The 12,643-nt window shown below is 36.8% G+C and overlaps 1 protein-coding gene across 1 annotated transcript; it reads right to left on the reverse strand.

The window, feature by feature from the left end:
- Positions 1–250: 250 nt before the first annotated feature.
- LOC130802815 (stromal cell-derived factor 2-like protein) lies at positions 251–5,953 on the reverse strand. The gene is made up of 6 exons (XM_057666902.1): positions 5,761–5,953; positions 5,516–5,656; positions 4,129–4,269; positions 1,626–1,675; positions 1,406–1,526; positions 251–528 (listed from the first exon to the last, which is right to left on the reverse strand). The coding sequence occupies exons 1-6, from the start codon at positions 5,857–5,859 to the stop codon at positions 436–438; spliced, it is 645 nt and encodes a 214-aa protein (XP_057522885.1). The 5' UTR covers positions 5,860–5,953; the 3' UTR covers positions 251–435.
- Between the last annotated feature and the right edge of the window lie 6,690 nt (positions 5,954–12,643).

A 12,643-nucleotide genomic window follows, 5' to 3' on the forward strand; every position in this document is an offset into this window, starting at 1 on the left:
TCCCACATTATCGAGTTAAAGATGGTGTGTACACTTTATAAGTCATTGGAACCCTTCCTCTCAGAGCCATATAGTTTTCGGGTGGTATCTCTTTGACTTATGAAATATACGCACCCCTGTTTCTCCGATTATATACTGGCATTGGCAATTAGTCCAGCTAAACTTAACATATACACCTGAACATCTTCTAACCTTGCTGAATAGCTCAAGTTGTAAGAAAGTGCAGAAAAAGATTGAATAATGCTCCATATGGTCCAGACTTGGCCAATAATAAAACCAGTTATTATCTAATCACTAATGAATTATCTCCAATTGTACAATTTGATGTGACATTACACTCCAAAGGAGGATAAAAAAAAAATTCTATCAAAATTTTGAGCAATAATCAGTTCAATATATCTCTTGCTATAAAAAACTGGTATATTATGGATGTCTCTAAGCGCTATCGTTGCTTTTCTTCACAGGGAAGTACACACCCTCAGCTGCTATCCAAATATTATCGCTGTTTTTGTCTCGCACACCACAAACCTATTTGGGAAAACATCAAAATGAATTTTTTTGATAAGTGATCGCTCAAAGATGAGTGAGTTTCTAATCAGTGACACGGAGGTTGATAGACAATGAGACGAGAAACTTAACAAACAAGCATTTCATCACGACTTGCTTCTAGATGAAAATTTTTCTTCGGTACATGATCTATGTAAGATGGAGTAAAAGAGATTGCTTAACTCGTTTTCTCACTAAAATGCACATATTTCTTGTTCATGAACTTCGTGATACATTAGTATAACACTGCTAAATCACCTATATTTAAAGCAATGATTTTAGGTTTAACGGATCCAATTATCTCATTCCATCACTTAAAAGGTGTTTGGCAATCGGCTAATAACTGATTATAGTGGCTGATTTGACCAATTGTTTTTATTAACTGGTTTGACCAGCTAATTTTAAACCCGTTGCTATGAGCAGCTTGTTGAAAAAAATCTTATTCATAACTTTAAGTTGTTTTAAACAGTTCATTTACCAAATATTAGCACGGCTGGTCTGACCACCCAACCCTCAAATTGTATCAAAATAACCTAAAATTGCTCAATAAACTTTTTTGCTAAATACCCCCTAGTGTTTGTTATGAGATTGGGTTAACCCAATTCCTTTCACAAAGCAAATGAATACCTCCAAGTTGTTACCAGCGATTTTTCACCAAAAACCAATTGTATTTTTGGTTTTTGCACTTTCTTCTTATTCTCTTACATCTCTTTATGCCAAACAACTAAGAATAATAACCACTTAAGCATTAACTTTATCTCTATTTATGTATTCCCTTTCCATTACATTTCCATTTATCACACCAAACACCCCCTAAGTTGCAAAAATAATAGATTAAGAAAATTTATCTGTTCCTCACCTCTTGCTGTCCCATGCTATATTTCTTCTTGTGGCTTTGTAGATAAACGCCAGTATCCACATGCTGAAGCCGAACCCTTTGGTCTTTCTTCCACGTTTTTTCCGTTCCTTCAACTACAAGTCTGATTAATAGTTTAGTTTTATAAGATAGAAATTTTGAAACTTAACTGTAATATAGATGAACAAAACGAGTGTATTCACTAATTGTCATTACAACACACCTCCAGTCATCACCTGTGTCGGAGTTCTTCTCACTCCCGTAACAGCTGACCTACATTTGGTAAGGCATAGAAGTCCTATCTCAGTACAAATTCCAAAAAAGAAAAATTTTACTATGTACCGTAAAGGAAGTAAAGAGCAAGGAACTACTATGTATCCCACCATTGGAAGGGGTGTATATCATCCATTCACCAAAAATATGCGTATTCACTTTACATCCTTGGTTCTTTATTCCCATTTTACTACTACAGATACCAAAAGCCTTGATCCCATATTGTTTGGGTTGAGGCTTTGGCATTGTTATCAATTCCACCAGTATTTGTGAAAGTTCAACCATGAAAAGTTTATGTATGAAAGTTGTATTCATGTCGTACACGCAATTGACAGTTATGGAAAGCTACATTCAATAGCACATATATTTGTATACGCAATTGACAGTTATGGAAAGTTCAACCATGAAAAATTTTCTGAGTGGAAGAGCATATCTGAACAGATTATATTATCAATTTTAAACTTGTAAATTGTATTCATGCCGTACACGAAATTGACAGTTATGGAAAGCTACATTCAATAGCAAGTATATTTGACGCTCAGTAACAGCAAAATCTCTCAAAAAGCTTAAAAAAATTTAGATTTATGCGAATCCTGTAATTCAAAAAGGCATCGTTGACCGGTTTTCTGACACCTGAAGCACTCTGGGTCCAATCTCGTAATCAAACAAAGCATAAATTAAAAAAACTGGTCACGAAGTTCATATAGTTGGAATCTGAGAATGAGGAGGTAGTTTAAAATATGGACTATAAATGCATGCAGTAGGAAAAGCAGTACAGCATCAACGAGGTCCATATTAAGAAACACCAAGCATGTCTTGACTTGCAAAAAATTGCAAATATAATTAGTATGTATAGGAGAACCGTTTCCTCTTGCCCAAGTTTCCTTGTGTTTAGCTCCCCTGCTATCGTACCCCCACCATGGCTCTGATAGTAAAATCAAAGCAAAATAAGGGGAACAGGTGGTGGTTGATGATGGATTTTCTCATGCAAGTAAGGTTGGAACTCCAGAATCCAGAGCATGTTGTAGAATCTCCTTCTTCTGGGTGTAAAGAGGTCGTGGTTGGTACATTCAATGAAACAGTAATCAAGTCTGCTGGAGAACTTCAGGCTAGCTTAGTTAGTAAGCAACAGGTTAGGCAATGGCATTACCTGATTAATGGTGCTCCTGGTAAGGTTTCTTCTTATCCTTCGCCTGGAGTTAGGAATTATAGGGGGTTTATCTGGTGAGTTAGGATCTCACTCCCTTGTTAATCAATCTACTCCCCCTACTAGAATTAAGATTGATGTTGAAGATATATTTGGTGAAATTTTGTATTTCAAGTCTTTTGTTTTTTGCTAAGACTTAAGTGCAAATCCTCCTGTTAGCATGATAGATGGTTTTGTTCCAAGGGTCTGAAAGGATTTCGATGTGGATGAAGTAGGGATTGTTGAAAGGGGTTTTCTGGTTTGTTTTCTTATATGGAGAATAGGGATATGGTTTTACTTCTTTAATAAGAAACCTCTTCTTGCTGAACCTTCGTCTCCTGAACTAGAAATGAACAAGGAGACTAACACTATGTTGGATAGAGAGAAATGGAGAGAAATGGAGGGAAAGAAAGGGGAGGGATTTGGAAGGATGGAGAATCTCTTGTTTGGATAACAAAAAGGGAGGGGAGAGATTTGGAGGGAAAACACAAGTTTTGTTAAGAATATAATGTCTCCTAAGGTGGAAAGATTTGGAAGGAAAACACTCATTTTCCTTCCTTTTCCCTTCCCTTTCTGACTAAACAAACAAGATGCACTCTCCCTCGTTACACCTCCCCTTCCTTTCCCTTCCCCTCCCCTTCCATTCCTTTCTTTTCACTCCTTATTTCCAAACATAGTGTAAAACTGCTCCAGTGTGGGTTAGATTACATAGGAAGTTAAGTATTGGGAGTGGAAGAGTCTTAGTAAGATTGCTGATGATTTGGGTGAGTTTATCGGAGTAGATGAGGCTACGAGATGCAGGGGACAAGTGCTCGTGTTTTGTTGGATATGGATGTTGAAGGTGATTTACACAGGCTATTTCTTTCATTAATTAGCATGATCAAGTGGTGGTTCAGTGCATGACTTATGAATGGAAGCCTGTTACTTGTGCAAAATGCAAGCAACTTTGTCATGCAATGGAAAATTGCAGGCAGGGACAAGATAGGCAACGGTTCAAGGAATCTAAGAATGTTGATTCTAATGGTTTTCAACAAGTGGTTTCAAGGGGTAGACTTGGGGATTCTTCTGAGGAAGTTCCTCCTTCATAACTCTGTAACTCCAAAATCAATAGGGAAAGACATAAACAATAACACGGAATAAATGGTTTCTTAAGTTGATATTACTGTCGATGGCTGCATAAATTTGAATATAAGCCAGTTGAAGACTAGAAAAAAAAATATATATCCAAATTATGAGCACTGTAAAGCAATTTAATCAGAGAACAAACCTCCTGATTGCCTGAAAGTGGTGACTCAAAGGAATGGCTATGCAGCCACTTTCGGGTTGCAGAATGTTGCAGCCTGATGATTGTGGAACTTACGATTGGGTCACCTTGTTTTGCAGACGCTCCCAGCTCCGGCTTAACAACCTTCAAAGTAAATACAAAGGTTAATGCACAATGATACCACAATAGTATCAACATTCAATAATAATCCATCATATTTAACAGGGGCGGAGCAAAAATTGAAAAAATTTTACATTTTTAAAATTATGATATTTTTCTAATAATTTTGTATCTTTAAGCACTTAACATATTCTAAGGAATTTAATATTGAAGCCCCTAATTTTCTGGGGCCCTGTGCGGTCGAACATGTTGAATATGCTCAAAACCTCCCATGATCTTCAATGTAATAATAGTAGTCAATGGCTCAATACAGAGTTGCACACTAATACCACCTTAAAAATCAATATCAATATTACCACAGTACCCTCAAACAAAGCTCTTACCTTAATTAGGTAAGGTTAAGACTTCGGAATGCAGGGGCAAACAGCCTTGCCCCATAATTACAGTTAATACCATGAATTTGTTACTAGGTATTCTCTTATCTCAATTAATTTTCTCAAATTTTCGTTTAGTTTTCTAATTTATGGATATCCTACACATTATCTCCGTCAAAAACATTCATTATTATACTGAATGAATGCATTTTTACTAACAATCCATTTTTCATACTAAATGTATGCACATTTTACCAACAAATCATTGCATTTGAATCTTGATCAAAGCATGACCATGCATGGTTTGAAAATTTGCAAGGCGCCCGACTCCACAGGCCCCTTCAATTAAAGGAACTCAAACATTAGTTGGTTACTCTTGTGAGAGACCGTCTCTCGAAGAGATGACCTCAAAACAAGAAGCCCACATTCTTATTTTCTCTTTAATTTGTATGAATTGGGCTATTTAGCCTATATATCTAATGCGTCTCTCGGAGAGACCGTCTCTCACGACAATTTGTGAACATTAATTTACATTACATTTGTTTTGCATTAGTTTAAATACTCGGGTTTAAGCCTGAAAGTTATGAAAAACTATTCCATATATTTGCTCCACCCCTATGCAGAACCCCTTGATTTGTCACATTCTTCTACCCTCATATATAATCCCAATTCCAAATTTCCAACATACATATGACACAAATTCTCACAAAACCCTTTTATGACTTTAAAGTTAGATTATTCAAATATAGGCATTTTGATCAATCCAAACACAAAAATTTCTAATAATTGGGATTTCTTGATAGCCTCAAGCAAAAGATAATGAAAATGATTAAATGCAATATTGCAATTACAAAATCTTAAGAGATAAAGAAACCAAAGTGAAAGAGAGAGTTTACCCAATAGCTATTGGCATCATAACCAGAAGGAAACCCAGTAACAGATTGTTGTCCACTACCAGACCCATAAGGCAAATCATGAGAATGCAACCTAAATTTGGTTTTTTCATGCATCAGCTTCACAACAGACCCATATGTAATCTAACCCACAACAAAAAACAACATTATAATCATGAAATAATGTTGAAATTGTGCAATCAGAAAACAAAATTAACCTAAGAAATTGTCATCAAAATTCAGAATACCTCAACATCTTCGGAAATTGTGGAAGCTGTAGAAGAGAAGATGTGTGGGTTTAATGAGAGAAATAGGAAAAATGCAAAGGGGAATGGAAAGAGAGACATGAATGATGTATTCAAGTGAGAATTGAGATGGGGAAATGAAAGAAAATGAGGCGTTGGTTTTGGCGTTTTGGGAGATCCTAAGTTCAATAAAATGAATATTCTACTACTATATCATAGTAGTATTATACCTTGCGTAGAAGCAACACAAATACACAATGGTCAACGGTACAAAGCACCAAAACATCATGCAAAGATCATTCCAAACATTTAGTTCAGACCGTTTCACCGTGACACGCGTTTTATAATGAGTTAAATGAGGTCTAAGATATACAGTTTGTTGGTTTCGAATTATAATGAACTAAAGTTAAATGGTTCAATAATCATGTGCACTTCTTATTTATGTGAAGTTGTATGAATATTATGTTTGCTACTAAATATCAATAGGAAATAATATCTTTGTTAGTTTTATGAGTAATAAGGATTCGACCCTTCCAAATCTCACTTTAGATGGAGCCAATTAATAGCGTTTGGGTAATGAAATGTTGTTTGTTGCATTTTAAAAGAAAGTTATAATGTGTGGATGAAATATAAGAATATGAAGGGATTTATTTTCAAATTAAAAACAATGCAAAATGAGTGGGACAAGCCACGAAAGGAAATGAGGCAAATTGAAATAAATGAAGATAGTATTGGATTTTTGTGACACACTCAACAATAACATAAGCACTAGAAAAGCTAACTTGACATGAAACTTAAAATGAAAGTAATAACTCTATCTAAATCAAATGTTAACACAAAATCAACTTGAATTGTATTATTAAAAATGATATTACTAAAGATTTATGATTGAATAACTTGCAATTATATTCCGTTTATAATTTGTTAAATTTAAAGTTAGTCATGCAATTCTTTATATAATTTGAAAAAAAAGACTCTTTCAAGAATAATTTAATTTGACATAAATTGACTAATATTACTCTAATGATATCTGATTTTTGAAAAGGATTCGATCCAAATTTGATTTAAATGACCTGATTCTCAAGTATATTATTATATATACATAAGCATATATAAAGCTTCCTCTACCTCTAATTGACGTCATCAATATATTATGAATATTGTGAATATGAACACTCAAAGAAGAGATAAGGATGAGAAATCGAGAAAAAACATAACCAAATAAGTGCACAGACTAAGCAAGAACAAAACAAAAACAATAAGATTTTGGTGGTATCTTAGGTAACCTACCCCAAAAATAAGGATATAGAAGAAGTATATCTCTTAGTGTAAATTCACCCATTACAATAAGAAAGCTCTCATAAAGCTCATTATTTAGAGTTCTCTACAACTTTTTATCACGAGTGATATTGTGATTTGATGACTTTAAGAGTTGTCATTATCGTCATACTATAGCTAGTGTCATATTAACGTTGTAAGATTTAAGTGTGAGTTGTTACATTTTTAAAGTAACGTGAATCAACGTAACTCACATTTAGTTGATGTAAGGGAACGATTCACATAATGCTTCCATTCTTAAAGTGATGGAAAGACTTGTGTTCTTGTTAAGTTAATGATTATGATTATGTTGAATGAGATGTATGTGTGCTGAGTAAGCAGAGATTTATCATGAATAGATGATAGTGGTTTGGCATTTAGTTGGTATAACAAAGTAGATAAGTGGACTTATTAGTTTTACTCCTAACTTATATAGGTGCCCATTTCATAAGAGGAAGGAAGAACTTTAGTTGGGATTTTTGTGACTTTCTGGTCGTGAAGTGACGCTTACTGGTACGTACACGCAGTAACTAACCCTTATATGCAATTTTTCCCTTAAGATATCATTATTTATTGTGATAATATGCATTGTATCGAAACCATGAGGTACTAGTGAGTAACCTTTATATGAAGAGCTATCGATTATGAAATCCTTGAGCTTAGAATAGTTAGAGAGTATGAGTGTCAGTAGAAGGCGGAGACCATCCCCTTATCTATTTAAGAATTGGATTATGTCTTACTTGGAGTTAGAATGACTCCTTTACAGGTGGACTTCGTATTTCGTTTGAGCTGTTCAGTGGGTTTTGGCATTCTTCTATTCCAGGGCACTCATTAATAGTAGAAAGTGGGAATTATTCCCGTTTGATTAAACATTAGATTACAATTAGTTGGCGTGACTCAACTGGATTATATTCGAATGATTTAGTAGTCCCCTAGGTGAGATACCACGGGATCACCGTATGGGGGGTATGAGCATACTTTTGTCATTGGGCGCCGGATGGCCGATACCGCCTCTTGACCGAGGTGTTACCATACAGACTTTGCAAACCCCAATATGGTGGCCTTTTCATTGGATTGGTAACCCAATGTGTCTTTTTCCCGAAGCTAGGATCTGAGAGGGTTAGTTGGAGGGGCTATGAGCTCATACTTTGCCATGGGCGCCGGATGGCCGAAAACGCCCTTGGCCTTGTCACTATGCTACGAAGTAGAGAAAAGATCCACTACTTTCGAACATCCTTCGAGGGATTAGAATTTTTAAAAGAAAATCGTGGAGTAAATAGGAAGTGTTAGGTACAGAAGTAAAACCCTTATTGTCGTGCAATGTTATTGTTCTATTCACTTGTTCTAAGGTTCTAACTACATACCATAAATTCGTTGATTACTGACGTGTACTATTTTTTTCATTGTTGATGGCTTGTCTTTGATGGCCCTGCTATGACACGTTGGCTATGATCATACGTTGAGCAGCGGGGTTATCATAGATAGACATTACAAGTGATGGAGCTCCTTTGCATTGCATACGGAGGGAAATGAGTGAGAATCTAGAAGCATACAATATTTTATTGTCTACACGTAGTTTCTTTTTAATTAAGTTGTCTATGTTTTGAGTTTGAGGTACATGTCATCCTTTGTATAAGTTATTTCCGCTGCATTGTTTTTGTGGTTTGTATGATTTAAATAGTTTATCATTCTCTTTCTTTCTTCAAACTCAAGCGTTTACTTTGAAATTACGATCCATACTTAGCATGTTGACAGATGATTTGACGATGATCATTTCGCCACATTTTATTATAAGGTCGATGATGCCTGTTCTTTATTGTGTTTTATTGATTGTTGTTTGTTTAGAGCGTCCAACCTTAGGGCAGATGCTGCCGAAATTCCTGCACAATCTTGTTTGGGAGTTTTCTAATCCTTTTAATTATATAAATCAAACCTTAACTATTTTCTTTCTTTATTCATATTTTATTTTATTTTTTTTTGTAACAGCCGAATTTCCTCCGTTTTCTTGTGATTTCGGTTTCGTGTAGATGGTCAAAAATTCAGGGGTGTTACAATGCCATAGGTCGTAAGGTCGAGCGAACCTTTAGTAAGCCACAACCTGATTTGTTATTGCATTGCTTGATCGTGTCAAGTTGCAAGGTCGAGCCACCCATGTTTCAACACTCACTCAATAAGTCTTCTATGTCGATTTCCAATGGCTCTCGTGTGAATAACACATTATTAGACTACAAATATTAGCTTAAACTTTTCATTGTGGCCCTAATATATGTTTTAAATTCCATCACAATTCAAAACCATTGGTTTAAGCTCTAACAATCATACACCTAGTGCACATGTATTGACTCTATACCTCTAGTATACCCTTTAACAATCTTAGTTGACAATAGTTATTTGTATAGGTTATCTTCTTATCAAGAAGAAAACTTACTCGTGACCCATATATCACTTGATTTAGTGTCGTTCTTAACATTTTTAGAACGAATGTGTGGGCGCACTTTGATGGATCAAATTAGGAACCAAGAGTTTAGGAACAGACTAGGGGTAGCACCTATATCTAAAAAATGCGCGAGCATAGATTGAGGTGGTTTGGTCATGTGCAGAGAAAGACTTTAGACACCCCTGTGAGGAGTGTAGAAAGCATTATAATAGAGGGTAAGAGGAGTCGAGGAAGACCCAGAAGAACTTGGGATGAGCAAATAAGAGTTGACTTGCATGAGTTAAACCTCTCTGCGGACCTGACTAGGGATAGGAGCAGTTGGAGACGACATATCCATGTCCCAGACTTTTGATGTCCACTTAGCTTTCCGTGTAGTATCCGTAACCTCATGCTTTTATCGTTTCCTTTCTTTTAGTTCTGTGTTTTCCTCTGTAGTAACTCTCCTTTCTATAGGCCTTTAAGTTATCTTGCACGTGTAATCACGTCTCTTAATCTTCCTCGAGCCGGGGGACTCCTTTGGCCGCGCTCTCCTTTATGGGTATGAGTTGCCGCCGTCTTTCTCTCCTCAGACCCTGGCCTTAGTCCTCTATGTGCAGGATATACTGGGTAGGATGATGATGATGATCACGACGACATCACATTTTTAGAAAATTGGAAAAATATTTATGTTACATCATGTGTACATGAAAATATGTTTTGCTCCACCTTTTTATAATATAATTAAAATAGTCCGATTATAATTAAATGAATTAATAAATTATATGAGCATCAAAAAAGTTCGACAAATTTGTATAATGAGGTTAGATAAAGCTTAGCGATAAAAAAAAAAAACTTTGAGTAAACCTTTTTATGGACCTCAAGAAGATGGCCCTTCACGGGACAAACCCTGGATTATTCTTCACTTTTTTTTTCTTTTTTCTTTTTTTTTTGAGAATTAGGAATATATATATATAACAAAGAAGGATAGAAAACCACCCTGTATAGCAGCCGCACCGCAGCATTCGGCATAAAAAACCCCCAGGCAGGGGGAAAAAGCCATAGGAAGCGGGGCCCAATACAGACCATCCAGAAACAGCATAGGGATGGGCTATGCGAAGTTGGAATATACACCAAAATCCTTGAGATTATTCTTCCCTTATTGAGAACAATGTAACTAGCTACATTAATGAATATCCGAAGTCTACTGTTTCGGTGGTGAAACGAGGAAGTGCAAAAGACACTTAAAATACCTGGAGATAGGTGGAAGTGTGATCAAGAGTAGCGACTCGTGGGAGGAAGCGACTTGAATTCCTGCGAAACAACACGTTAGCCTTGTCCGGGGGGTGATCTCCCGGAAAACCCCTCCGACGCTCAAGTTAGAACGTGGATGTGAGAATATGGAATTAGTGATTATAGAATGAATACCAAAAGATGCAGTGGGTGATGTTATTGGAATGTTGGTAGGCTAATGAAGTGGAGTATGAGCAAGGATGCTTAAGAGGATTATTTTCAGATGCCTCTTCCTTCTTGGTGGCTGCCCCTATTTATAATGAAGGAAAGGAAGTTATTGTTGAGGAGGAGTGGATGATCATGGGAATAATGGGCAGCAGCTGGTGGTTATGATGGAGAGTGGAAGATAGTGGGCAGTTATCCACCGTGGAAGAAGGATGATCAGAGAATGTGGGTGAGTGGGAAGTTACCAAGCAAGGGGAACCATGCATTGTGGGAGAGTGGGGAAGTGAGTCAACTTGATGGTCATTCCCTTATAGAAAGTTAGGGTTTTTAGAAATAACTGGCCCATGAGCCATTCAAGGAAAATGGGGAATCCAGAGAAAGGCCCGTCTGACCCAAAGTCAAAGTCAATGCGAAAAGGTCAAGGGGCAATAAGGTAATATGACGTAAATAATTTAAATAAATAAATTAAATAAATGATACCATGACAGTTAGCCCCACGCGCGAAGAATGATATGAGACAGGCAATCTTGATGAGTCGAAGAATCTTTCTTCGTGTGGAAATAGTAAACGTCAATCGGTAAATTCTCTAGAAGATCCTAAAAATTGGATTTACAAGCTTTAAATCGACTACTCATATGCCGAATTCCAAGTTGTAACGGAGAAGTTATCGCCTTTTCAAAATAACCGTAAGAGATGCTTCAAAGAAAAATGATTAACACCATCAAAGCCGCGGCTTCCAGCATGCCGCGGAATATCTTTGGCTATCCTTTTTATTTATCCTCGGAAGAATAGATGTGGGAGTCGGACCCCGATACGTGCCCCACTGATGTCGCGGAAGTCTCAGTACTTAAAATATTTTTGAATAAGGCAGCCCCCAAGGGGGGTCCGACTTATCGACCGCACGGATCTCCAAGGACTTGGGTATCTTCCTTTTCATCAAGGCTTCGAGCCGGAGAGTAGGAGGAAAACATGATACCGCGACATAGTTGAGCTGACCCACTAGTTAAATGAGCCACATATATGGAAGACACGGCTTGAACATATACTTTGAATTTTATTCTTCATTGAGGTACTTAGGGGGGTCCGACTTATCGATGTGGCGGGGAATTTTTAAAACTTGAAGTCGTTTTAAATTTCCTTGCTCTGACATGCCCCCCCTTCTATCTTTAAAGACGTGGAAAGATTTTGTAATTCCATGTCACGGATGACACTAAAAGTACGGAAGCATTTCTCCCATACTTAGAATTTTTTCACCTTAACTAGGACCATTTGGGGGTCCGACTTATCGACCATGCGGACATCCCAACACGGAATAATTCGCATTCGTTCTGGAGTGTAACTCAGGGTCCGACTTATCGACCTCTCAGAATATTATTAATACTAACCACAAAACATATCCCTAGCTTTCCTATGACGCGAAAGGGGCATTCAGGTCCGTGTCTTCGATCATACGGATATATGCAGATTATACCATACTTTGAATTTTCACACCATGACTGAGTGTTCCAAGGAGTCCGACTTGTCAATCATACGGATTTCCTGAAATATTTCACCTCATACATACGACGGTTTAGAGCAAAGATAATGCGGCATAACATTCGCCGTATCCATAAGTCGGACAGCTGAATATGTAACTTTTCATACTTAAAATAATTTTCGTTCTTGGAGGTGCAGTTTAGGGTCCGACTTGTCGACTTC

This window comes from Amaranthus tricolor, chromosome 16 (assembly GCF_026212465.1).
Source record: "Amaranthus tricolor cultivar Red isolate AtriRed21 chromosome 16, ASM2621246v1, whole genome shotgun sequence".
NCBI classification, from domain to species: Eukaryota; Viridiplantae; Streptophyta; class Magnoliopsida; order Caryophyllales; family Amaranthaceae; genus Amaranthus; species Amaranthus tricolor.

What these genes read in the sequence shown, in the direction of transcription:
- LOC130802815 (XM_057666902.1), bottom strand. Translation starts at nt 5,859, where the DNA reads ATGTCTCTCTTTCCATTCCCCTTTGCATTTTTCCTATTTCTCTCATTA. An exon ending in GACACAGGTGATGACTGGAG is followed by an intron (nt 1,527 to 1,625) that starts GTGTGTTGTAAT and finishes ACTATTAATCAG; the next exon opens with ACTTGTAGTTGAAGGAACGG. An exon ending in ATAGCATGGGACAGCAAGAG is followed by an intron (nt 529 to 1,405) that starts GTGAGGAACAGA and finishes TTTCCCAAATAG; the next exon opens with GTTTGTGGTGTGCGAGACAA.